Here is a 24,140-nt window from a genome sequence, read left to right on the forward strand (position 1 = left end):
CACTAGGGTCCATGTAGTAAAGGGTGCAGTGTCTGCAGTCTATTTAATTAAAAACCAAAACTGATCAAAAATTGGTCTGCTTTTTATCATCATTGGGAACTGGCGATTCTAAACAACATCACTGATGAAATGCTCCTCCCCCCAGGCACGGATCGTTCCCACTGCCCCCAACCTTCCATAGCCTCTTTCATGCCCCTTGTGAGGTCCACATGTGTGTTGAATAATGCTGTGTTCTTGGTTCCCTTCTGTTCTATTTCTTTTTTCTTTTTAATGTTTATTGATTTTTGAAACGGAGAGAGAGACGGAGCACAAGCGGGGAGGGGCAGAGAGACACCCACACAGAATCCGAAGCAAGCTCCAGGCTTTGAGCTGTCAGCACAGAGCCCAACGCGGAGCTTGAATCCACAAACTGCAAGATCATGACCTAAGCCGAAGCCAGATGCTTAACTGACCGAGCCACTCAGGCACCCCTTCTTCTTCTTTTTTTAAATTTTTTTAATGTTTATTTATTTTTGAGAGAGAAAGAGAGACAGAGCCAGAGTGCAGGAGGGGCAGAGGGAGAGGGAGACACAGAACCTGAAGGAGGCTCCAAGTTCTGAAGAGTCAGCACAGAGTCCAACGCGGGGCTTGAACTCACAGACCAAGATATCATGACCTGAGCCAAAGTCAGATACTTAACTGACTGAGCCATGCAGGCGCCCTGTATTTTTTTTTTTTTTAAGATTTTATTTTTAAGTAATCCCTACACCCAGCATGGTGCTCGAACTTACAACCCCAAGATCAAGAGTTTCACGCTCTGCTGGCAGCCAGCCAGGTGTCCCTGTTGTATTTCTTTTTAAATACTCTGCATACATGTTAGAAAGCTTGGCAGCCTAATTATCCTGTTTTCCTTTACGGTAGCTGTTACTACTGTCTGGCATTTTAAAGATTGCTTTTTGTGATAGGACTTTGTGTTTCAGAATGGCGTCAGATTGACAGAAAAACTCAGCAGGTAGTATAGAGAGTTTCCGTTTACTAGACTCCCCCCCACCATCCCATCCAGTTTCCTCTGTTATTAACATGGTATGTCTGCAGAGTACATTGGTTACAATTAAAACCAGTATCTGTACATTATTCCTAACTAAAGTCTATAGTTTATTCACATTTCCTCAATTTTTACCAAATGTCCTTTATTTCAGGATCCCACCCAGGATACCTCTATCTTTGTAACTGTCATGTCTCAGGCTCCTCTCAGCTGTGACGGTTTCTCAGATTTTGGGGGGCTTTTTTTTGTTGACCTTGACAGATGTGAGGAGTGCTGGTCAGGGATTGAGTAGAAAGTCCCTTTTTGGGGATTTGTAGCCTCATTTATTTATTTTTTAAGTTATTTACTGGAGGGTTACTGTAAGTCATTGTGCAAGGCTAGGGATATAACAGTGAAACAAAACATTTATAAACAGCATTTATAGGGGCGCCTGGGTGGCTCAGTAGGTTAAGTGTTTGACTTCGGCTCAGGTCATGATCTCACGGTTCGTGGGTTCGAGCCCCGCGTCAGGCTCTGTGCTGACAGCTCAGAGCCTGGAGCCTGCTTTGGATTCTGTGTCTCCCTCGCTCTCTGCCCCTCCCCCACCCGCACTCTGTCTCTGTCTCTCAAAAAAATGAATAAACATTAAAAAATTTAAAAAAACCCAGCATTTATAAATCAGTGACATTGACGCTGGGCTTGGAGAAGGCTGCAGGGGCTGAGAATTGAACCCAGGCGGCCCCGAGTCTGACCCTTGATCACTGTCCTGTTTGCCACCTCCCATGGGCAGAGGAGGTGGATTTGGGATGTTAGGTAAATTTTGAAAAATCTGGCAACCAAAGGCACACGAGGAAAACTAAGACAGTAGATGGAATAAATTACAAGTGAGTTGGATTCATTTCCAGTGGGTAGATGAGGAAAGTGAGTTAAAATACTCTCCCTACATTTCTCTTTGGAGCTCTTCTGTTCTTCTTAAGTTCTCCTGTGCAACTTTCTCTGCTTTTAAATGTCCCTGCAGGAATGCTTTTGCACAACACAAAAATTAATGGTCAAGGTCGGAAGAGGCCAGTGACAGATCTGTGTCTGTCCCTAAAGGCTAATGGTGCATTGCGGATGCAACTAAAAAACCCATGTGTGGAGTGGTCTTGGGCCGGGAAGTCTGGAGCCAGAAAGTGAGTTCAGGCGCTCTGCCCTCCTGGTCTGGGGCAGCGTCCGAGGCCTTTGAATCTTTCTGAGCCTTGATTGCTGTGCCTATAAGTTAGGGATAATTCAGTGGAGTAGCATCTTGCACCTGGATGAGGTTCTCAAATCAGTCACCACCTAAGGCCGAAATCTGGTAGAGTCAGAATTACCTTTGAAAAGCCTTCAGATGACATACAAAGATGTGAACACAGCGTGCCATGTGGGAGACCCTTGCCCAGCCTGGATGTATGTCTGTCACAGCCCACTTTTCTGCTGGCATTTGCGGCCATATGACTCCATCCTTGGTCAAACCAGATTAAGTATCTACCAGTGTTTATGAAGCCCATGTTGTAATAAACAGTGACATGTCTTTACACACGGGGAATAGAATACGCATGACTTACTGGCTGAGTCAGGTCTCACAGGTGTCAAGACCTCGTGGTTAGTGTTGTTTTTTTGTTTCTCTGCATCCATAGTTGAGTTTTTGTACATTGGAATATTTTAATGCACTGCCCAGCCCGCTCCCGGGGTACTTGGTAAGGATTGAATGAGGTTGTGTGTGAGTCCCTGGTGCTGGAGATAAATATTTGGCACATTATAAATGTGATCAGTGAGTGATACTTTCATGGAAGTCATAGGGAGGTGAGTGATTTACTCTTTAAACATTTTTTGGAAAGGAGGATGTTGTGTGTCTTGTGGTCTCTGACGGACCCTGGTGACTTGGTTTCTACTGAGTGTGTGGGTGGTGGGTGACTGCAGAGGCCTATCAGTCTTTCACTGGGTTAGGTCCAGTCTTAGCCCCCTTTAGAGACCTTCCCTCTACTCTGGGCTAATATGGCTCCTTTGTTTGGCCACAGAATGTCCTGAAGGAGCATGCAGACGACGACCCCAGTCTGGCCGTCACTGGGGTCCCTGTAGTCACTTGGCCAAAGAAGACTCCAAAGGTAAGACGCAGATTGCCCACAGCTGAGGGACCATTTCCGCTGCCTTTCACATCTCCTGTAAGATGAGTGTGGGCAACTTTTCAGTGGGGACTCCCGGCCTAGGGCACCCCAGTTAAGATGAATGTTTTTGGTGATTTGTCTATTGCAAATTTTTGTTTCTTGAAAGGAATCATTTTCCCTAGCTGTGGAAACTGCAGGCAGTGGTGGCCACCTGGTGGCCACTCAGAAAACTGTGGGGAAATGATGGCTCACTTATCCCCTTCTTTAGGTGACTTCTTTCCCTTTCTCCCTCCCTCCCTCTCTTCCTTCCTTCCTTCCTTCCTTCCTTCCTTCCTTCCTTCCTTCCTTCTTTTTTTCCTCCAGTTGCTTCAAGGACTCTTTCCTCTCTTTTGAAAGTAACTTTTTTTTCTCTTTGTAAACCTGATTGATGCTCACCATGAAACAGTCTATTCAAATAGGAAAGGACCAAGACCCTAGGGAGAATGACAGTAATGTCACTGAGGGCTTACCAGGAGCAGGTTGCTTTGCCTCATCCCCTGCATCCCTTATCTTCTTTAGATTCCCAGCAGCCCTGTGGGGCAGACACTTGTGACTCTCATTTTACAGATGAGGAAACTGAGGTTTAGAAAGGTAAGGTCACTTGTGAGGGCACCTGGCAGAGCCGAGGGCAAGGCGATCGGTCTGACAGCAGAGACTAGACTGTTAACCAGTGTCTACCTCAAAGTCCATTCTCCAGAGAAAACCAGTAACATTTTGGTGTGTCTTCTTCCAAAGTCTGTGCTGGGGTAGGACACGTATGTATCAGCCCATCTGCGACACTCAGCTCACCACTTTCTTGAGCAGGTTATAGATGCTCCCTGGACCCTTACTTTCCTCATCTGTAAAAAAGGGTTATACCAGCACCTACTCAAATGGTTGTTGTGACGACTAGATGAGATAATGCATTGTTGAATTTGTTTCTGGTTAACTATTAAAAAAAAAAAAAAGGAATAATGTATGCAAAGTTCTTAGGACAAGGAGTGACCAGTGGTTAGTGCTCTTTAAATGTCAGTTGTGACTTCAGCAGCCTCTTTGTTGATGTGTATTTTGCCAATTTCTGGGGTTTTTGTTTTTTTTTTTTTTTTGCTCTTATAAGAAACATTTAGAGGAATATTCTAGATCTGTGTTGTCCAAAATGGTAGCTGCTAGCTGTATGGCTATTGAACACTTGAAATATGACAAGCTCAAATTGAGATGTGTCAGAAGTATAAAATACACAACAGATTTCAAAGACTTAGTGCAAAAAAGAACACTGTAAAATTACTCATTAATTTGTTTTTTATATTGATTGCATGTTGAAATTAGGGTTGCCAGATTTTAGAAAGGATCCCCATTTAAATTTGAATTTCAGGTAAACAACAAATAAAACTTTAAGTGTAAATATAGCCCACATATCACATATACTTACACTAAAAAAGATTATTCATTGTTCATCTGAAATTTAACTGGGTGTACTGTATTTTTATTTGTTAAATCTGGCAACTCTAGTTGAAATGATAATATTTTGAATATATGGATTATTAATGTTAATTTCACCTTTTTCTTTTTGCCTCTTTAAATGTGGTTACGAAAAGTATATAAAAGTATATGTGTGGCTCACTTTACATTTCTATTGGATAGTGATGTTCTTAGGTCATTCTTTCCACTTTTGTTTGATTATCTCCTTAGGGTATATTCCTAAATGTAGAATTGCTGGGGAAGATGGCCCCTATTACTTGTAGGTATTGAATTCTAATTCTCTTTGAAGCTTAGTGGGAATTTAGGTGGCAGTAGAAATGAAAAAGGATTCACTTTCATAGCTTCTGCCATTAGTTTCCCGATCCATGGAAGTGAGTGGAGTTTTAATGTTCACTTTCCCCTACATGGGCAATAAACACAACCACCATTGCTCAGACCGCAAACTGTACCTGCAAACATAGCGCCTTGCAACAACCTAGCCGGGCCCCACGGCTGCTCTGAACTTGAAGAGGAAATGGTGGCTTTGCCTCACTGCCTGCTCCCCTCCCAGCTAAGGAATTGCTTTGAGGGAGGGATTGGGGTTTACAGAACATGGGCTTTGAAAAAACAAACTTGCCAGGACCCATTGTAATCTCAGAATTAATGGAGGGGTCCAAACGAACTTCTCTGGGGGAAAGCACTTCAGGATTACTGATGTGTCCTGTCCTTTGTGCCTTAGACCCTCAGTTTACTCCTGAGAGGCTTATAGGCATTAAAAAAAAAAAAAAAAAAAAAAAAATCAACCCTCTGCCCTTTCGCTCCAAAGGGCTTGAAACAGGAAGCAGGCTTCTGGGGGGAGTAGCCCTTATCTAAGATTTTTGTGGAGGATTGGTGTATAAGCACGGGTCTATACACAAGGTCACGTGGCTAATATCAAATCTGGGGGTGGGGGAGAGACTGAAGCCCTTCGGCTGGTTAGAGAGTGAAGAGAGAACATTCGAGATTTAACAATACTAAACCAAACAATACTTTGGGGGTACCAGTCTTTTTTTTTTTAAACACCTTATAATGAAACAGATACAACTTGCTTACCATACAGTTCTCCCGCTAAAAGTGTACAACTCACATTTTAGTATAATTGGGATATTCAGAGAGTTGGACAGCTATCTCCACAGTCTAATTTTAGAACATTTTCATGCCCTCTGAAAGAAAGCCCATCAGCAACCAGTCCCCAACCCCTAAATCTTCCCCTCCCACAGCCCCTGACAACCACTAATCTGCTTTCTGTCTCTATGCATTTGCCCGTTCTGGACATGTAAATGGAATTATCCAATACTTGACCTTTTGTGACTAGCTTTTTCACTTAGTATCATATTTTTAAGCTTCACCCACATAGTGGCATCTGTCAGTATTTCATTCCTTTTTATGGCTGAATAATATTCCATTGTGTTTGTAGACCATACTTTGTTCATCCCTTGTCCAGTTGCTGGACCTTTGGGCTGTCCCTATCTTTTGGCTATTGTGAATAATGATGCCCTGAACATTCGTGCACAAGTTTTTGTGTGGATACATGTTTTCATATCTCTTGGGTAGATGCCTAGGAGTGGAGTTGACTGGTCACATGGTAACTCTGTGTTTAACTTTTTGAAGAATGGCTAGACTGTTTTCCAGAGTGGCTACACCCTTTTACACTCCCACTGGCAATGTATGAGAGTTTCAATTTAACCCACATCTTCGCCAACACTTATGATCCATCTTTTATATTAAAAAAAAATTTTTTTTAATGTTTATTTTTGAGAGAGAGAGACAGACTGCGAGCGGGGGGAGGGGCAGAGAGAGAGAGAGAGAGACACACAGAATCAAGCAGGCTCCAGGCTCCGAGCTGTCTCCACAGAGCCCAACACAGAACTCAAACCCACGAACCTCGAGATCATGACCTGAGCGGAAGTTGGACGCTCAACAGACTGAGCCACCCAGGCGCCCTTATCCATCTTTTTGATTAGAGCCATACTAGTACTGTCTCTTTCGTTTTCATTCAGCTTATGGTTTCTACAACTCATTTGAGGTTTATTGTGTGAGTTTGCAAGGGCTGCAGAAACTGTGTGCGTGGCTTAGAGGACAGACGTTCATTTTCTCACAGTTCTGGAGGCCAGAAGTCAGTTGGCAGGATGCATTTCTTCTGGGGACTCTCTCCTGGGCTTGTCGATAGCTGTTGTCTCTCTTTGTTATCACGTGGTCTGCCCTCTGTGTGTGCCTGTATCCTAATCTCTTCTTATAAGAACGTCAGTCTTGCTGAATTGGGACCCACCCGAATGACCCCATTTTAACTTAGTTACTTCCTGAAAGACTTTATCTCCAGGTAGTCACATTCTGAGGCACTGGGGTTAGGGCTTCAACATAAGAATTTGGGGGGCAGGGGGGACACAATTCAACCTGTAGCATTTATCATACATTATTTCAGAGCCACAAAAAAAGATGTAAGTAATATAATAATGAACTCCATGGCCCCCACTCAACTCTAGAAATAAATTATTGCCAGTACAGCCCCAACCCCCTGTAGTTTCCTACACAATGTATGGACCAATCTTTAGAGGTCTTTTTTACATCTTGTTTAATCCTTACAGCGAGGCTGGGAGGTGTGGATAGTGTTATCTCTGTGCGTGCAGTTGAAACCGGGGTCTCAGAGAGGGATGCCGGTATGCCTTGGGCCACACAGCTTGTGAATGGAGAGGCGTTAGTGCCCAGATCTGAGGAACTCGTGCAGTGTGGTGGAGAAGCGGGGGCGGGGAAGCCCGCTGCCCTGTGTATGCATTTCCTGGCTGGTGGGGTTAAAAAGTTCACAGGAAAAGGAGAAGTAACTGAACGACTGACTGCCTGGGCCGCCCGGGGTCTGTCCGTTCCCAGGTTTGCAGTCCGCTTGCTCCCAATTTGATGCAGGTTGGGTTGAAAGATCAAGGGTGTTCGTTGAGGCTGTCAGGATGCGAGGTAGGGAGCGGTATTGGGTCTGGGTCAGGTTACTTAACAAGTAATTAATGCTAAATGATGATTAGCAAGAAATGCTTTGATCTCCCACCTTGTCTCCTGGAGAACAAAGTCCCTTTCTGGAACTGATTAGGTGCTGTGAGGTCATTTCTGATGTCGTGTCTTTCAAATCAAAGATGCTACTGAATCACCATCCGTCACCATTCCCCCGATTGGCCGTTCCCACCAGCGGTGATGGATTTGTTTTGATCCGTCTACACTCTGGCTGCTCCCTTTTATGACCAGGTGGCAGGATTTTGGGGGCCTGTCTGTGACCTTGGAACCAAGCCAGGAGAACTGAGCTTCTTTGAGGCTTGACCTCCGACCTCAGTCTTATTAGCAAGTTGACCTTCGGCTCACCAGCCAGACACTTCTACCCAGCTAGCTTGCCGGTGCTTTCACACGGAGGGAAACTGAGGAAGGAGGGGAGACTGAGCCACAGCTGTCTGCATCTTAACCCATCAGCTTGAGTGGCCAAACTGGGCTGCCACATGAATTTCAATTATTGACAGTTTTTCTGGAGTTAGGAGCAGACAGGCTGGAGTGTGTATGCACAAGTACCCTGACAGGGGACGTGGGACAGCCCTTTTCAGTTATTGGATTGGCTTCCTTATGGGGACGTTACAGGGCCACGCAGGAACCACGGCAGGAAGTGACACACACACACACCTGATGTCTGTGTTACTCTTGGTTCCCCTTTGTTTCTCTTCCCCTTCCTCTGCAGTTGGTCATTTAGATCTGGGAGGCTTGATAAGTGTGGGGTCCCTCTGGTGTGACACATAGCCCTTACCTGAAAGAGAGGCACATAATTCAATAAAAAGAGGCCCCGTGTACTTCCTGTTCTTTTTCTGCTCTGCTGTCGATTCCTGTCACCCCCGGAGTAATTAAATTGATGACGAGGAGAAGGAGGATGACGATAATGCCTGCCTTTTATTGTTGCCTACTCGGGGCCAGGTAGTTTCCGAGAAAGGCATTGCGGTCTAATGAGAGCCAGTCTTCAGGCTGCTGGCATCAGCTTTACTTGGGGAACTTGTAAAAAAAAAAAAAAAATACAGCTCCCTGGGCCTGGTCTGGGACATTGAGATTTAGTAGGTTTGCGGTGGAGCCTGGGAGGTCTACACTTTCTGGACACTTTGTAGGCAATTCTCATGCGTGACTAGGGTGGGCTCTGGGGTCAGATGCATCTGGGAATTGAACCCAGGCTTTGCCACCAACTGTGTGGTTGTAGGCAAGACTGAGCCTCAGTTTACTCATCTGTTATAAGGGCTAATAGTGCCTTTCCTGTAGAGTTGCTGTGAGATGCCGTCTGTAAAGTACCTCGACAGTAGGCTATCAGTCAGTGATAGTTAATGTGATTTTTTGCAATTATAGCTTCTAAGTAATTGACAACCCTGAATTTGCCTTCCAGAAGGCTGGTGATGGTCTCTATGGAAATAGCGGATATGGAAGGAATGGCATGGAGCAGGGCAAGGGGGTGAAGAGTTTAGAGACATTTCCCATCCTTCAGTTACTATTGGCTGGGGCAAACACTTAATCTCAAGCAAAGACCCTAGTGACTTCATTCTCCCCTAAGTAGTCATGGCTTTTCTGAAATGGCCGGCATACCCTTACGGGGGAGCTGGTTTAAAAAAGTGGTTCTCCTCCTTTATCCCTTCCTCACTCCCCCGAAAGGAGAAGTCCCGGGTGCTGTGGGTGACTGTTGCCTTAGACTGTGCCCCTGAGGGTTTGAGGCTGTTGAGGCCACAGGCTTTGCTTCTGGGTCAGGGTAGGAGGCGAGGGTGCCCAGTCTTTCCAGCTTCCTGAGAGCAGACTCCAAGAGCCGGTGGGTGTAATGCTCACGGGCCCGGAGGAAGCCGGCAGTGAAAGAGCCCTGGCACCAGGAGAGCAGAGAAAGGCAAGAGAAACCAGTGGATGGTGGGTAGGCTGCAGCGAGGGGAAGCAAATGGAAAACAATCTGGGGCCCCTCGTCTGGAATCCCCAGGGTTTTCCTCAGTGACAGCTAAGTCATCTGTGAAGTCCAGCAGGTTCCCAGGAGTGCAGCAGAAACCTGTGATGAAAGAGTACCCACAAAAATAGCCTGCTTATTCTGGAGAGTGTTGCACACAACATCAACAAGTAGAAAAATCCAGTTGGAAGAAAATCATCGGTAGTGAACGGAGAAGCTGGGGCTCAGGTCTCTGGACCAGTTTTTGTGAGCTCCGATTCCAAATCAGTTTGTGGCTGAACTCACATGGTTTTGCGAGCCGGATGACAGGGATTTCATCAGAACCCTCCCTTTTTGGTGGAGTGAACCGAAGCCGGAGGGTAGAAGCTTCTAGAGCACACCACATGAAACCTAGGCAGGACAGAACTGTGGCTTTGCCTGCTGACTTTTTGTAGGTAAGCGTCCTGTCTTCTCCCTGTGTCTTCACATTGTCCCCCCTCTGTACGTGTCTGTGTCCAAATTTCCTCCTTCTATAAGGACACCAGTCATACTGAATTAGGGCCCTAATAGCTTGATTTTAACTAAATCACCTCTGTAAAGACTCAATGTCATATTCTGACACATTAGGGTGGGTAAGACTTCACTATATGAATTTTGGGGCAGGTAAGATTCAGCCTATAGGGGCACCTGGGTGGCTCAGTCGGTTAAGCACCAGACTTTGACTCAGGTCATGATCTCACAGTTTGTGGGTTCAAGCCCCAGGTCAGGCTCTGTGCTGACAACTCAGAGCCTGGAGCCTGCTTCGGTTTCTGTGTCTCCCTCTCTTTCTCTGCCCCTCCCTGCTCACACGCTGTCTTTCTCTCTCAACAATAAATAAACATTAAAAAAAAAAAAAAAAGATTCAGCCTATAAACTTGTCAAGCCTTCCATCTTTAAATCATCTCCCAAATCCTTGACCCGGTCCCAAGTGCCCAAGTCTTCACTTGTGTTTCTGCCATGGAATCTCATGATTTTCTCTCATCTCCTCAACATTGTAGGGGAACTGAATTACTCCATATTTTCCATTTAGTTGCCTTGGTCTTTGCTCACACTATTCCCCTTCTGGAAATGCCCTTCTTATTTCCCCATGTACAAAATTTCCACCTCTAAGCCCAGCCAAACTTCTTCACCAGGAAGCTTCCTGGGCTGGATGTTTTCTATTTGTACCTTCAGAGCCCCTCTCCAGCCTTCTCCCACCTGCTCCAAAAGTGGGCTCCGTCAAAGGGCTTTCTTGCCTTCTCTGGCTTCTGGTTGGGCTCAGCAGACAGAGAAGTACCAGCATGAGATGGAAATGTGGGAGGAGAAAGAGGCTGGGGTATTTATTCCCCCAGCTTCCTCCCCATGGGATCACTGAAGGTTGGCTGTTTCCTTCTTTTGAAGGCCACGATTCCTGTTTTGTGGCCTTCTCCAACTTTTTTCTCTGCATTTCCAGTCCAGTAACCGTTCCCTCTCATAGCCCATCAGCCAAAGGGAGGTAATGTCTCATGGCCGTTGCTAGGCTTGAGGTGTAACACTGTGCCTTGTAGATTTCCCTAACCCTACTTACCCTCTGCAAACCGAGTCTCTGTTAAACTCTCCCACATGACCTGGTATGAGGGTGCCAGGGTACCATCCATTTCCTGCCAAGATCCTGACGGCTGTACTTCCCAGTCTCTCTTTCCACTGGACGTCTATATTCTACTCTGCATTTTATGGCCTTCACCAGCTTCCTGAGACTGGAGCTCATCTTATTTTTTCCTTCTCCATTTTTATCCTGTCATGCACGATTTCTCCCAGATAGCAAGGACCCAGGAAATGTCTGTTGAGTGAATGAACTCGATCACAGGTTTTCGCAGCATTTCTAAAAGATGAAATCGGACTCCATCCGTTTCAGGCTCTTGGCTGTCTTTCTTCTACCTATGTCTCTTTGGTGAGAATGTGGATCTCTCCTTACTGCAACTTTTATGTCCCAGCCCCAGCCAACTGTGAAAGAATGCTAAATGGAATGTTCATTGCTCATGGGTACTTTTGGACCCTTTTTTTGTCCCTCAGATTTAAACAACCTTCTTTATCCCACTGGACTTAGAAATCACCTGGAATTTCTCAGCCATCGTCTGTGTCATTTTAGAACTGCTTTATTGAACTTTAAGTCAGCGTTCAGCTAAAATAACCTGTAATTAAAGTCTGCAGCCGAGGATTTCTTTCTTAGTCTGATAACCTGCTCAGCTGTCTGTGTTAATAACGCCAAAGACAAATTCTTGGAAAGCAATTGAAATATTGCGGGCTCCTGCCTTTGGTGGGGTAATTAGAAAGCCAGGCAGGCACTGTAAGTGATTGCCTGCCATTATCCTTGTTTTATTTCTGGAACAATGGCCTATCCTTCAGACTTTTCTTTTTTCTTTTTTTTTTTAATTAAAACATTTTTTTTAACATTTATTTGTTCTTGAGAGACAGAGAGACAGTGCGAGCAGGGGAGGGGCAGAAAGAGAGGGAGACACGGAACCCGAAGCAGGCTCCAGGCTCCAAGCTGTCAGCACAAGCCCGACACGGGGCTCGAACTCACGAACCATGAGATCATGACCTGAGCCAAAGTCAGCCATCCAATCGACTGAGCCATCCAGGTGCCCCTCCTCGGACTTTTCTTATTGTCAAATGTCATCATAGATTTCCCGTGTTAAAGGAGGACACTTGATCATTGACATGGGGAATAAGTTATCATGTTCTTCTGCGCCACCCCCCCCATCATTTGGCTTTTTAATATTGATTGATTGATTCATTGATTCATTGAGGAGGAGGGCCGAGAGAGAGGGAAACACAGAATCTGAAGCAGGCTCCAGGCTCTGAGCTGTCGGCACAGAGCCTGACATGGGGCTTGATCTCACGGACTGTGAGATCATGACCTGAGCTGAAGTCAGATGCTTAACCAACTGAGCCACCCAGGCGCCGTTCATTTGGCTTTTTTAGAAGGATGGATACGTGTGTGATCGCATGATGTTGCCAGGTAATGTGTTCTCCAAATTTAGGTGATCTAGAGAAAAAAAAGGCACGAGTAGATGAACACAGGTGAGGTATTTACATCGTTTAACTTTGCTTTTTTGTTATAAAGGTGACAAGGGCAAGTGTATTTGTTGAGATGAGGGAAACTTTAATCACACATGAAGAAAGCAGGTGAGAAGGGACAGCTGGAGTAACACCTACTCTGAACCACTGGAGTTTTCCACCAGTGTGTGTAAATAACTAAGCAGCAAAACACTCTGAAGGAGTTGAGACATTTAGATTCATGTCTCCCTTGGTTAATGTTTATGGGACAGGATGGTTCCGTGGAGCAAGGCTTATTGGTTTGAGCATTCCCTATTGATATATCCATTCTCCTGAGGGAGGGTATTTCTTTTATTTCCTTTTCTTTGATTCTTATCATATTTTTTTTAATTGTGGGAAAATAGATATAATGTAAAATTGATTGTTTTAATAACCGTTTTATTTATTTGTTTCTTTATTTAAAATATTATCCTCTGGTCCTGTCTGTGAATGGGGGACCTGCCTTCTTCTTTTTTTTCTTCTTAAGGTTTTTTTTTTTTTTTCGAGAGAAAACACCAGTGGGGGAGGCACAGAGAGAGAGAGGGAGAGAGAGAGTCCCAAGCGGGCTACACACTGTCAGCACAGAGCCTGACCCAGGACTCTATCTCACAAACTGTGAGATCATGACCTGAGCTGAAATTAAGAATCAGATGCTTAATCAACTGAGCCACCCAAGCACCCCTTCAACTTGCTTTATTTTTTATGCTGAAGTATTCTTTAGAAAGTTACAGACATCATGTCATTCTACTCCTAAATACTTAGCGCTTAGTTTACATCTCTGAAAAAGAAAAATATTTTTCTACACAGCTAAAATCATGTGGGTTACACCTACCAGAATTTATAATTCCTTAATACCACTTAGTGCCTGGTTATAGTGAGATTTCCCAAATTATCCTTTGCAGATGCTTTATCTAAACCAGGCTCCAATCCAGGACGGTACATTGAATCTATTTTCATTCTATTTCAATCTAGACCTTTCTCAGGACATTGATTTGTAAAGAAGATGGAACCATGTGTCCTCCAGAGGATCCCTTCACTATGTGAATTTTTCTGATTGCTTCCCTGTGGTGTCACAGAACTTTCCCCCTAGCTCTTGTAATTTCTGTAAACTGGAAATGAGATCTAAAGGCTTGGTTAAAGTTAAATATCATAAATGGTGGATTAAGGTGATGGTGGTCTGTTACCCCATTATTCAGTTATGGTTGTCCCTCTTTCTTCCAGAAAACAATCTGGAAGGGGATCCATTGGCCCCCTGGTTCCCTGCTTCCCTCCATCATTCACTCATGGTTTTAGTACCAGTTGTTCATTCTTTCCTGTGTCAATAATTGTATCAAAAGATGAAAATGGAACTTTAGTTTATCATGCTCTCCCTTGTGAATTAGCTGGCATACCCTCCCCCAAATTTTATTGAGAAATAAATCACTGATATAAATTGTTGAGAATTACATCACTGACTTGGCTTTTTTCCCTACAGTTTTCCCTCATCAATTAGGGCCACCCTTAAATATAGTTCCTCCTGAAAAGAGCATATACATGCTCAATTTTCCCCTTTTAAATTCCAATTTTCAAAATAAGGAGTTGGTTTAATGGCCATTTCAAATGGTGACAGATGAGTTTGTCAGGCTTTTTCTATGTTGAGTGTCGTGATAAACTCATGGAATTTCATAGATCCAGGGGGCTTTTCAAGGCAAATTGGCCTGCTGGAGATGAGCCATTTTTAAAGAAAAGCAAGAATGGTAAATGAAGAGAGGGCTATGGCTGCAGCCAAAGTGTGTGTGTGTGTGTGTGTGTGTGTGTGTGTGTGTGTGTGTGAGAGAGAGAGAGAGAGAGAGAGAGAGAGGGAGTGTTCCCCCATCCCTACTCCCAGCCACACCAACCACTGTACATTTGCATTTGTCAGGCTTCCCTAAAGTCTTTAAAGCACCATCAGAGCCCAACAGACCACCACAGTGCCTGTTAGCAGCTCATTTAAGAGGTGATTCAACTATCTCTTTGGTTTGGTTAGTTTCAACATGCCCCAGGGTTTAGGGCCTACATTTCCTAACCAGGTTACCTTTCAGGAATAGGAATTAAGATCACTCTCAATGATGGTGGGTAAAAAAATATATGTATTACATTGCATGGATATGCCACATTTTGGCTATTGTAAACAGCTGCTAATCAGTGATGAACTTAATTTTACTCCTGTTTTGCCTCTTGTCTATGTTATCATCCCATCTTAAGTAATCTACTTTGAAAATGCAGAACTTTTTATTCTGATTCTGTAAGGTGTTTCTCTGGAGGATGGGGAGATACATAATGGGATGGGTGTCCATTAGGAAAGCAATGAAGGGGGGAGATTTGGTCTTGTTAAGAAGAAATATTTTTGAAGTACAGAAGTCTTGGTTGTAGGCCAGAATTATGCTGGCATTTTAGTATTTTTAGCCCCTCCTATTTTCCGGAGCCCCAGGGGAGAGGGGTTTGTAAAGTGAACTCATTTATTTCGTCCAAATTGAGTGTTCAGCCTTAGCCTGGATTTTTGTAGGGCAATGAGTAGAGAAGGGAAGTAACTTCCTAAGGTCATCGAATGAACTGGAAATGGGGTGGATGGCGGGAAAACATTTCTCAGATCAATGCCGGTCACCTGTTAAATTAGTTAATCTTTAAAAAATCCTGTGCCCGGTCACAAATCTTCCAGTGAATGTAAATATTTGTTGGTTGATTTTGGTAACGTAAGGAGACATTATTAGGAGAGGAACCCCATTTAAAAGAAAGCTCAGTCTGTTTAAAGGACCCATATGACAAATATACATGGTTTTTAAATGCTTGTGGAATGAATGACTCTCCAGGGGGAAAATAGAAAGCAATTAAATAACATTATTATTTCCTCGGCAGAAATCACTGCAGCCCTTGGCTGGTCATACAGACACTCTTTGAACTGTAGTTTCTTCCAGGCAACCCTGGAATCAGTCCTAAGTTGCTATGTGACACAATGTAAAAAATCCTCTGATTTACATTTTATTAGAAAAATAACTCTCCAAGAGACCGCCTTTTGCTGTTAAGGGGGAAAAAAACCTATTGAAAAACAGAGACAAAGGGTAAAATATAGTAAAATAACTGAAGCACGCATTCCCTGGTGCTTGTTAAGTATAAATTATTACTTGTGCTGGGAAGCTATCCCTTCGTGTGCCTGTTCTGTCATTTCTGTTCCCTCCTTAGGGGCATGTTTACAAATGGGGTCCATTGGTTTAGGACTGTGCCAGCCCGTTACTGGTCTGGACAGAGAATCCATTCTCTTTCCCTGCCTTGATCCTCTGGAAAATAATGTTCCCAAGCTTTAGCCATGCGCTTTGTGACATGGGCACAAGGAAAGGGGCCACACATAGGAGAAACCCTTGTCCTAGGGAAGTCCAGAGTCCAGCGGGCAACTTGTTCCTGTTCCTGGAAATGGGGATAGAGAAGATGGCTCCCCTCCTTTAACCTAATAAGCTCAGGGCTTGTGCCTGCACTGGGGACAGCCTGCAGTGTCCTTAGGTGGCTAATTCTGGGCACAATCTCTCAGCGTATAGGGGTCATTCCTGGTATCTCATGATCTGATAGGCAGACCAGAAAATTAAATGACAGAGAGAAAACAGGGAAGTGGGTGCCGACTGTGACCAAGGCTGATTCGGCTCCCATCTGTTTTTTGTTTATTTCTTCCCTGCTTGGTGGAAGTTCTGGATCCTCCTGGCTCAGGGCAAGCACCAACTGCTCGGGTGGCATCAGCTTTGGGAAGCTCTTTCTAAGAATATAAGCCTTGGCTAAGTGGAGCTGGGAGAGCATTCAGCTCTGAGGGTCAAAGATGAGGCAAAGATGAGGGAGAAAGGATAAGCCTAGAAGCACAATGTAAACACTAAATTTTCAGGTGGCAATTCTGCTGGTCCCGGGCTAGCATAATGTATTTCTGAATACATTTTTTCTTAAAATTTTTAATGTTTATTTATTTTTAAGAGCAAGAGACAGAGTGAGAGCAGGGGAGGGGCAGAGAGAGAGAGAGAGATACAGATTCTGAAGCAGACTGTAGACTCCAAGCTGTCAGCACAGAGCCCGATGCGGGGCTCGAACTCATAAACTGCGAGATCATGACCTGAGCCGAAGTTGGATGCTTAACCGACTGAGCTACCCAAGCACCCCTTAATCGTTTTTAAAGTTTATTTTTATTTATTTTGAGAGAGAGATAGCAAGGGGGTAGGGGCAGAGAGAGAGGGAGACAGATCCCAAGCAGGCTCTGCACTGTCAGTGCAGAGCCCGATGCAGGGCTCAAACTCATGAACCATGAGATCATAACTTGAGCCGAAGTCATGAATTGGATGCTTAACTGACTGATCCACCAAGGTGCCCCTAGCATAATGTATTTTATATACAGCCCAGCACACTTTTAATACAAAACAAATGTTGGATAATTGTGTGTGCCAATTAGCTAAAGGAAACTTGACCGAGGGGAGGAGTAAGAAGTTCTTTGCAAGTGTCAAAAGAGGAATTAGAAAAAAAATTTTTTTTATTTTATTTTTATTTTATTTTTTTATTTTTGGGACAGAGAGAGACAGAGCATGAACAGGGGAGGGGCAGAGAAAGAGGGAGACACAGAATTGGAAACAGGCTCCAGGCTCTGAGCCATCAGCCCAGAGCCTGACGCGGGGCTCGAACTCACGGACCGCGAGATCGTGACCTGGCTGAAGTCGGACACTTAACCGACTGCGCCACCCAGGCGCCCCAGAAAAAAAAAATTTTTAATGTTTTATTTATTTATGAGAGAGAGAGAGACAGAGTGTGAGCGGGGGAAGGGCAGAGAGAGAGGGACACACAGAATCGGAAGTAAGCTCCAGGCTCCGAGCTGACAGCACAGAGCCCGACGTGCGGCTCGGGCTCACAAACCGTGAGATCGTGACCTGAACCAAAGTTGACGCTTAACCGACTGAGCCACCCAGGCACCCCTCAAAAGAGGAATTTTGAAGAGGTGTTAGGATAGTGGCTGGCAGGAGCCTTCTTACTGTTTGGAGAGGATCCACTGCATTATCATGTCTCACTCCTGATTTCCAACTTCCAGACCTGGCCCCTGACAGATGATTGATCAGACAGCAGTTTGGTTACCAAAACCATACCTATCTGCCTTGAAATTGAATTTGAACGGAGAATACAGAATTTGCAAAATTTAATAAGGGATAGTTGATTTAATTCTACAGAAGTCTGAGTTTTTCACTTGGATGCTTGTATCGATCTCATTTGGCATCCTCTTTTGGCTCTGGCGTGAGGGATCGGAGCGGTGTGATTAACAGCCCAAGCCCCAGGCTCTCGGCTCTAGGCTCCAGATGCCTGCGGAGTCAGATCCAGGTGCTTTCATTTCCTAGCAGCAATATGCCTCAGTTTCCTCATCTATAAAATGGGTGAACAATGGTACATACCTGATAGGGCTGTTTAATGGGATAAATAAGGGCCTCAGTCAGTTAAGTGTCCGGACTCTTAATTTCGGTTCAGTTCATGATCTCACGGTCTGCATTGACAGCAAGGAGCCTGCTTGGGATTCTTTCTCTCCTTCTCTCTCTGCCTCTCCCCCAGTTATGCATTCTGTCTCTCTGAAAGAAAATGAACAAACAAACAAAAAGGCATAGGACATCTGGGTGGCTCTATCTAAGCGTCCAATTCTTGATTTCAGCTCAGGTCATGATCTCGAGGTCACTGAGTTTAAGCCCCACATCTGGCTCCGTGCTGACAGTGCAGAGCCTGCTTGGGATTCTCTCTCTCTCTCTCTCTCTCTCTCTCCCCCTCCCCCACTTGTGTGCATGTGCTCTCTCTCAAAATAAATAAATAAACTTAAAAAATAAATAAAGGTAGGGGCATCTGGGTGGCTCAGTCAGTTAAGCATCTGACTTTGGCTCCGGTCATGATTTCATGGTTGATGAATTTGAGCCCTGCATTGGGGGAGCTCAAACCCCGCTTCGGGTGAGCCCCGCTTCTCTCTCCCTCCCTCTCTCTCTCTCTCTCTCTGCCCCTTGTGGGATTCTCTCTCTTCTCTCTTTCCCTCTCTCTCTCTGCCCCTTCTACCCTTGCCTCACTCACTTGCACCCTCTCTTTCAAAAAAAGTATACGGAATAATGAGATAATGTCTATAAGACACTTACCACTGGCTCTAGCCCTGCAATCATGCTTTAGTAAATATTAGCTGCTGTTATTGTCTGGACCCCTGAAGGATGGGGTTCTCTGGGTGGTGTTATTATATAAGGGACCCTGGGCTTGAGAGTATTTCCTAATTTTCTTTGGGTCTCCATTTCCTCATTTGTGAAGTGAGGGGGTCTGGTGAGGCCCCTTCTAGTTCAGAAATGATATGGTGGAAGGAAGTTTGTGTTAGCTACAGCTTCTGTTTATCAACATTTTCCCTTTCTCTTCTTTGTGCCATGATAAATGGGAACCATGTCTTTTTACTTCCTTAAATACAGAAAAGAGCTTTTGAGAGTTCAAAAGAAATCGCCTGAAGACAAGTCTAGGTGATCTTGCATTCCTGATAAGCAATGGGAGAGACCTTCAAGAAAAAGTCCCACTTCCGTACCTTTGCAGTTCTGACCACAATGAATGACAATGAAGTAAAAGCATGATTAGCATATTATCAGCCCCTCCCCTTTATTTTAAGGGGCTTCCTAATGGGTAGAATGGCCCCTAAGAGGTCATCAGATACAGACTTAGGTCCATCACTGTAGCTTTTTAAAAGCTGAGATCTTTGGGGATGGAGTAAGGTAGAGGGGGGGGATATTCTTTTGCATTTTGTTTTTGCTAACCTTGAGTGGCTTGTGGAAACTATAAAGAAACTATAAGGAAGAAGGCAGGAAGGAAACGCAGAATAAATATGTTTCACTAAAGAGCAAGTCTGTTGGGATTTTTCCCCCATAGTGTCAGTGGGTGTATAAATTTCCTACAGACTTCAGAATCCACTCAGTAAAACTGACATTCCTGCTTACCCACTCCTGCTGACTCCCTGCTGGAAGCTCCTGAGTTTTACTTACAAGGTCTCTGCCACATACATTCTGCCTTCCTTGAAAGTCCAGGCCGTGACCTGCCTGTGAGTCCCTTCTGTTCTCACAGTGGATTTCATGGCCAGTGGCCTGGGCATGAATAACAGTTGGACAACACTGCAGAGTTGATTACGAGATTTCACAGCTAATAAGCTTTTTCTTGGGAAAGGCTTTGATCTCTGCAGAAGGTTGCTCATCCCTGGGTTGGGCATACCTTCCCATTTTACAGATGAAGAAACTGAGCACACACAGGTAGGCATGTTTAGCGTCATATTGGACGTTCCTAGTTAGACGATAAGTATGCCAGCTGCCCAGCTAAGTCATCTGCGCCTTGTCTTGAGTTTAACTGTGGTTTTGATGCTTATAACAAACAGCACTGATTACTCTAGCTAATGGTCAGAGCTCCTCTTCGGAATAAGGGCAGGGGGAGGAAAGTGTCCCATAGACATTTTTTAATTTTTTTAATGAATCTCAATCTGGATTTCCAGTAACAATTTTCTGCAGGGCTGGGCTGCTTTTGGATTAAACATTAAGAGTTACAGTTTAAATTCTTTACAGTTTAAGAATTTAGAACCCATTCCTTCTGGGCCAGGCTCAGACACTGCCAATCTCATAGGAGAACTGGGTTCTGGCCTGCAAGTGCCCTGCCCCTTCTGAGATCGCTTCCAGGGCATATCACCTCCAGGGTACCACTGGAAGGAGGGTTTCTGTCCAAGACGGTGGGGCGCCCAACTCGGGGCAGAGTGCATTCAGGGCGTTCTCTCTGGGAGCGTCCAACTCCGGCATCTCTGTGGGAACTCCCGCCTGCACCACAGTACGTTTCACGTGGACTCCCTCTTGATCTGGAAAGGCAAACCTGAGAGCAGAGAGGGCAGCGTCAGGGTACCTGCCCAACCCAACTGCCCGCTTCCGGGGGAACTGAGCCCCCACACCATATGCAAGCCAGTGGGCCTAAAAGCTCCTGGTACGGGACTCCCGTATTCGCGGGCATCAGGTCCTGGTCCCAAAGCATGTGCAAACCTGGGAGCCTGTGTGCCCGCTGCCGGGGGCACAGGGAGTCTTGCTTGGCGTCGCGTGCAGGGCCGCCCCCCGTGGCCGGTGCGCCCCGGGGCTCCTGCCAGACGCCCCGCAGGACCACACAAAAGACCCCACCCCAGGTCGGGCGTGCATTTCCTGTTAGAGCGGCGGCGGCGTGCAGCCACCCATGTGCATCCCGCGGCGCGCGGGCCGGGCGGGCCGCGGGGCACGCCCCCACGCAGTCCCAGTCCCCGCGCGCCGGCCGCGAGGGGCCGCCCTCGGCGGGCCCGCCCCCATGTCACCGCAGGCCGGGCTCCCTTTGTGTGCGGCCCGAGCGCCGCGGCCGCGCCATTGGCCCGCCGGCCCGGGGGGCCAGCCCCTTCCTGGCTCGCTTCATGCATATGCATGAGCGCCCCGGCCCTCCCCGCGCCGGCCCCTCCCCGCCCCCTCCCGCGCGGGCGTGCGAGGCGCGCGGCGCGGCTCCCTCCTCGCGGCAGCAGGCGCCCGAGCCCGAGCCCGAGCCCGAGCCCGAGCCAGGGCGAGCCGAGCCTGCTCCGGGCGGGCGGCGGCGGCGGCGCCGCTCCAGCCATGTCAGCGCGCGCGAGCCTGGGCCCACCATGAGCCATGGCCATGTCCGTGAGCGCCGAGGACGACGACTATGAATCGGAGCCGGACCAGGTCGGCGGCCCGGGGTGGGGCTGAGGGAGGGACCCGCCGCCCGCCCGCCCGCCGATCTCCCGACCGACCGACTGACGCGCCCCGGGCGGCAGCGACGCCGCGGCCGCCGCGATGAGGAGAAAGTTTTGCAGCCGCCGCCGGCGGGGCCGCCAGGGCCGGGCCCGAGCGGGGCGTGGAGGAGCTCGGCAGGCCGGCGGCCGCCGGGGCGCCGCGGGCCCCGCAGCCGGCCCGGGCAGGGGGCGTGTGCGAGCGGCTGTGCGCGAGGGTGGCCGGCAGTGCCGCGGGGACAATGTGGGCCTCGCCGTCGGGCGGGCCCTGCCAGGCGCGGGCCACGGCCCGCGGGCAAGTTGCGGGCGCCGGCGCTGGCGGCCAGGGCGCGCCTCGCCCTCCCCTCGAGCCCTCGCCCGCGGCCCACGCGCGTGCCGGCCGCCCTGGGCGCACCCGGACCTGCGGCCGCCTGCGCCTCCCTCTTTTCTGTTTGCAAAGTTGCACCGGGACCCTCGGCCTCTGGGCTGGAGGACGCCGCGGCCCGGGGCCCGTGGGCCCGACGGCCGGAGCTTTTGTCTGGGCGCCGCGCGCCCGCCGCCCGCCGTGGGCAGACGGAGACAGGAAGGGGTGCGAGCCGCGGGCCGGCGCGGGGAATCCGGAACCCGGCGAGTGCGCTCCGCCACGGCGGGGCGGAGGAAGCCGTGACCCCAGATGGCAGTATTTGGCCTGGGTTGGATTTAGAAGGGAAAGCAACCTCTCTTGGGACGAGGGGGGAGAAATCTGTGTATAAAACAAAGCCCTGGGTGTGTTTACGGCGTGAATTTGCTCCGGGAACATTCGTGTTTAGGAAGCGGGGGAAGAAAGTTGAGGTTTTACGGAGTGCAGTCTGCACAATATTTGAAACAGCACACAGGCTAGGTGGACTTGTGCGAGGAATTAAGCATGGGGTGGGTTAAGTTATCATGTGGGCATAGGACCAGGTGAATAAGATGCTTATTTATAATCCTGGGTGCATTTCCTCAGTGGAATAAAGATGTTTTGGAATGTTCAGGCCGAGATGTAGGAACGTCTTTCTCGTCCGTTGGGGGCGATTGAGGAAGCGCTGTATATGCTGCGCTTAAATTGTATCAGACACATCATTAAGTGGTTTTATCTAACAGACGAAGTTAAATCTTATTGTTTAGTTGCATTTTACTGTTTTTTGAGTTTTGCTGGGATATTTTTCAGGCACATGCACCTTATGAGGCGTTCCTGAATCTCGCTGGTCTTAGGGATTGGGTTAACCCAGAGACAACCCAAGTGGTTTTTGTCTTGGAACTTTTATCAAGTCAGCAGCACAGTGTGCGAATGGTTCTCACTTCTTGCTTCTTGGTTCTCACCAAATCTTGGTTTGAAAAATTTTCAGTTCAGTTTGGGTCTGCTTAATTCCTGCCAGCAGGTTACTCTTTCTGCATCTGCTTATTCACAAGAAGACACTGGTAGCCAGCTTGGACTGTGCTCTGGTGTTTCTGGATTGAGGTTCCTGTTACTTGCTTTTGTTTTGGTTTTTTAATTTGGCCACACCCTGTGGCCTATGGTAGATGCAATCTTTGACAAGGTATGAAACAAGATTTCATGTGTCTCTGGGCTAAAAACCATGGTTTTCAGGTCTGCCACTCCTGAGAGAGCCTTCCTTCAGGAGAGGACCTGTGCTCCTGGTAGCCAGACTGCTTTCCCCCTCCTGAGGACAGTCAGCCCTGTGTGGCCCTTCTGGAGCTGTCAGCAACAGAAGTTCTTGAGCTTCACTTTAAGGCGGTCTGTTTCACTCAGGTGTTTTGAGCTGACCCCTAAGCCAGGTCAGTGGGCAGCAGGTTTTTCGCATATTCCCGGCAGAGAAGAAGATTGTCCGTGAAGGACCGCACGCCTGCGGAAGCTCCAGGCTGTAACTCCCTGCTGTTGGCCTCCTCTAGCCCTTCCTCACTAGGTCTTTCAGCCTTTCTCAGCCTCAGGATTTCTTGGGCCTGAGAACAGTGGCTTTCTCTACAGATCTCAAAAGCATTTGCGTCTTTCCACCGGAGAGTGAGTCTCTGAGCTCTAGACCCCACTCTTCTGTAAAGTGTCCTCCAGGGAGGAGTGGGCACGCAGGTACACTCACGAAGAGACCGGCGGAGGCCCTGTCGGGAATTGCTCTTGCCCAGTTACCCCCAGCAGCTGCACCTGGCCCCTCCCACACTCACCCCGCATCAGAATCTTGCCTGTTCCACTTTAAAAGTCCGTGCCCATCTCTAGTGCCCACCTGAGGCTGGTGTCCGGTCCTGGGCGGCATCAGGCTTCCTTAGGTGTGTCTGCCCTGTGGCTTCCCCCAGCAGCCTGGGTTTCCCCCCCTGCTCCCAGTGTGGGGTGGGGGCGAGGTGGTGATGGTGGGCAGGAGGAGACCCCTTGCCTGCTCTTTGCCAGTGCTCACTCTTGGCTGGGCCTTCTCCCCTGGACTTGATTTGCTTCTCCAGTGCAGAATGTGTCAGAAAATTCTTTAGCTGTGTTCAGTTTGAGGAGATGCCCCCCAAAAAAGGGCTGTTAATGAGAATATGTGTTCCATCTTTTTTTTTTTAACCCCTGAAGTGAAAATAGCTTTGTTCCTTTTCTTAAACTAAAAGTGATTGTTGTTTTAAAAAAGTAAAAATAATAGAAAATTATGAAGAGGAAAATCTCTCAGAAGTTTATGCAGCCATAACTACTGTATTACTCATTGTAGCTTCTTATGAAATTTTAAGACAGGGGTCCCTGAACCTTTCTGAAATAATATCAAAGGT

The 24,140-nt window shown here is 47.1% G+C and overlaps 1 protein-coding gene across 8 annotated transcripts in view; it reads left to right on the plus strand.

Annotated features, from left to right (window-relative positions):
- KDM2B (lysine demethylase 2B) overlaps positions 1-24,140 on the plus strand; it is a 127,565-nt gene that overhangs the window by 76,680 nt on the left and 26,745 nt on the right. For all 8 annotated transcript variants that reach the window (XM_047087944.1, XM_047087940.1, XM_047087941.1 and 5 more), the window contains one exon: positions 3,043-3,129. In XM_047087944.1, the coding sequence (XP_046943900.1) occupies positions 3,043-3,129 (87 nt within the window). The remainder of the gene's footprint in view (positions 1-3,042; positions 3,130-24,140) is intronic.

Source organism: Lynx rufus, unplaced genomic scaffold (assembly GCF_022079265.1).
Source record: "Lynx rufus isolate CCGP_SWC_20201006 ecotype Redwood Valley unplaced genomic scaffold, mLynRuf1.p SCAF_24, whole genome shotgun sequence".
NCBI classification, from domain to species: Eukaryota; Metazoa; Chordata; class Mammalia; order Carnivora; family Felidae; genus Lynx; species Lynx rufus.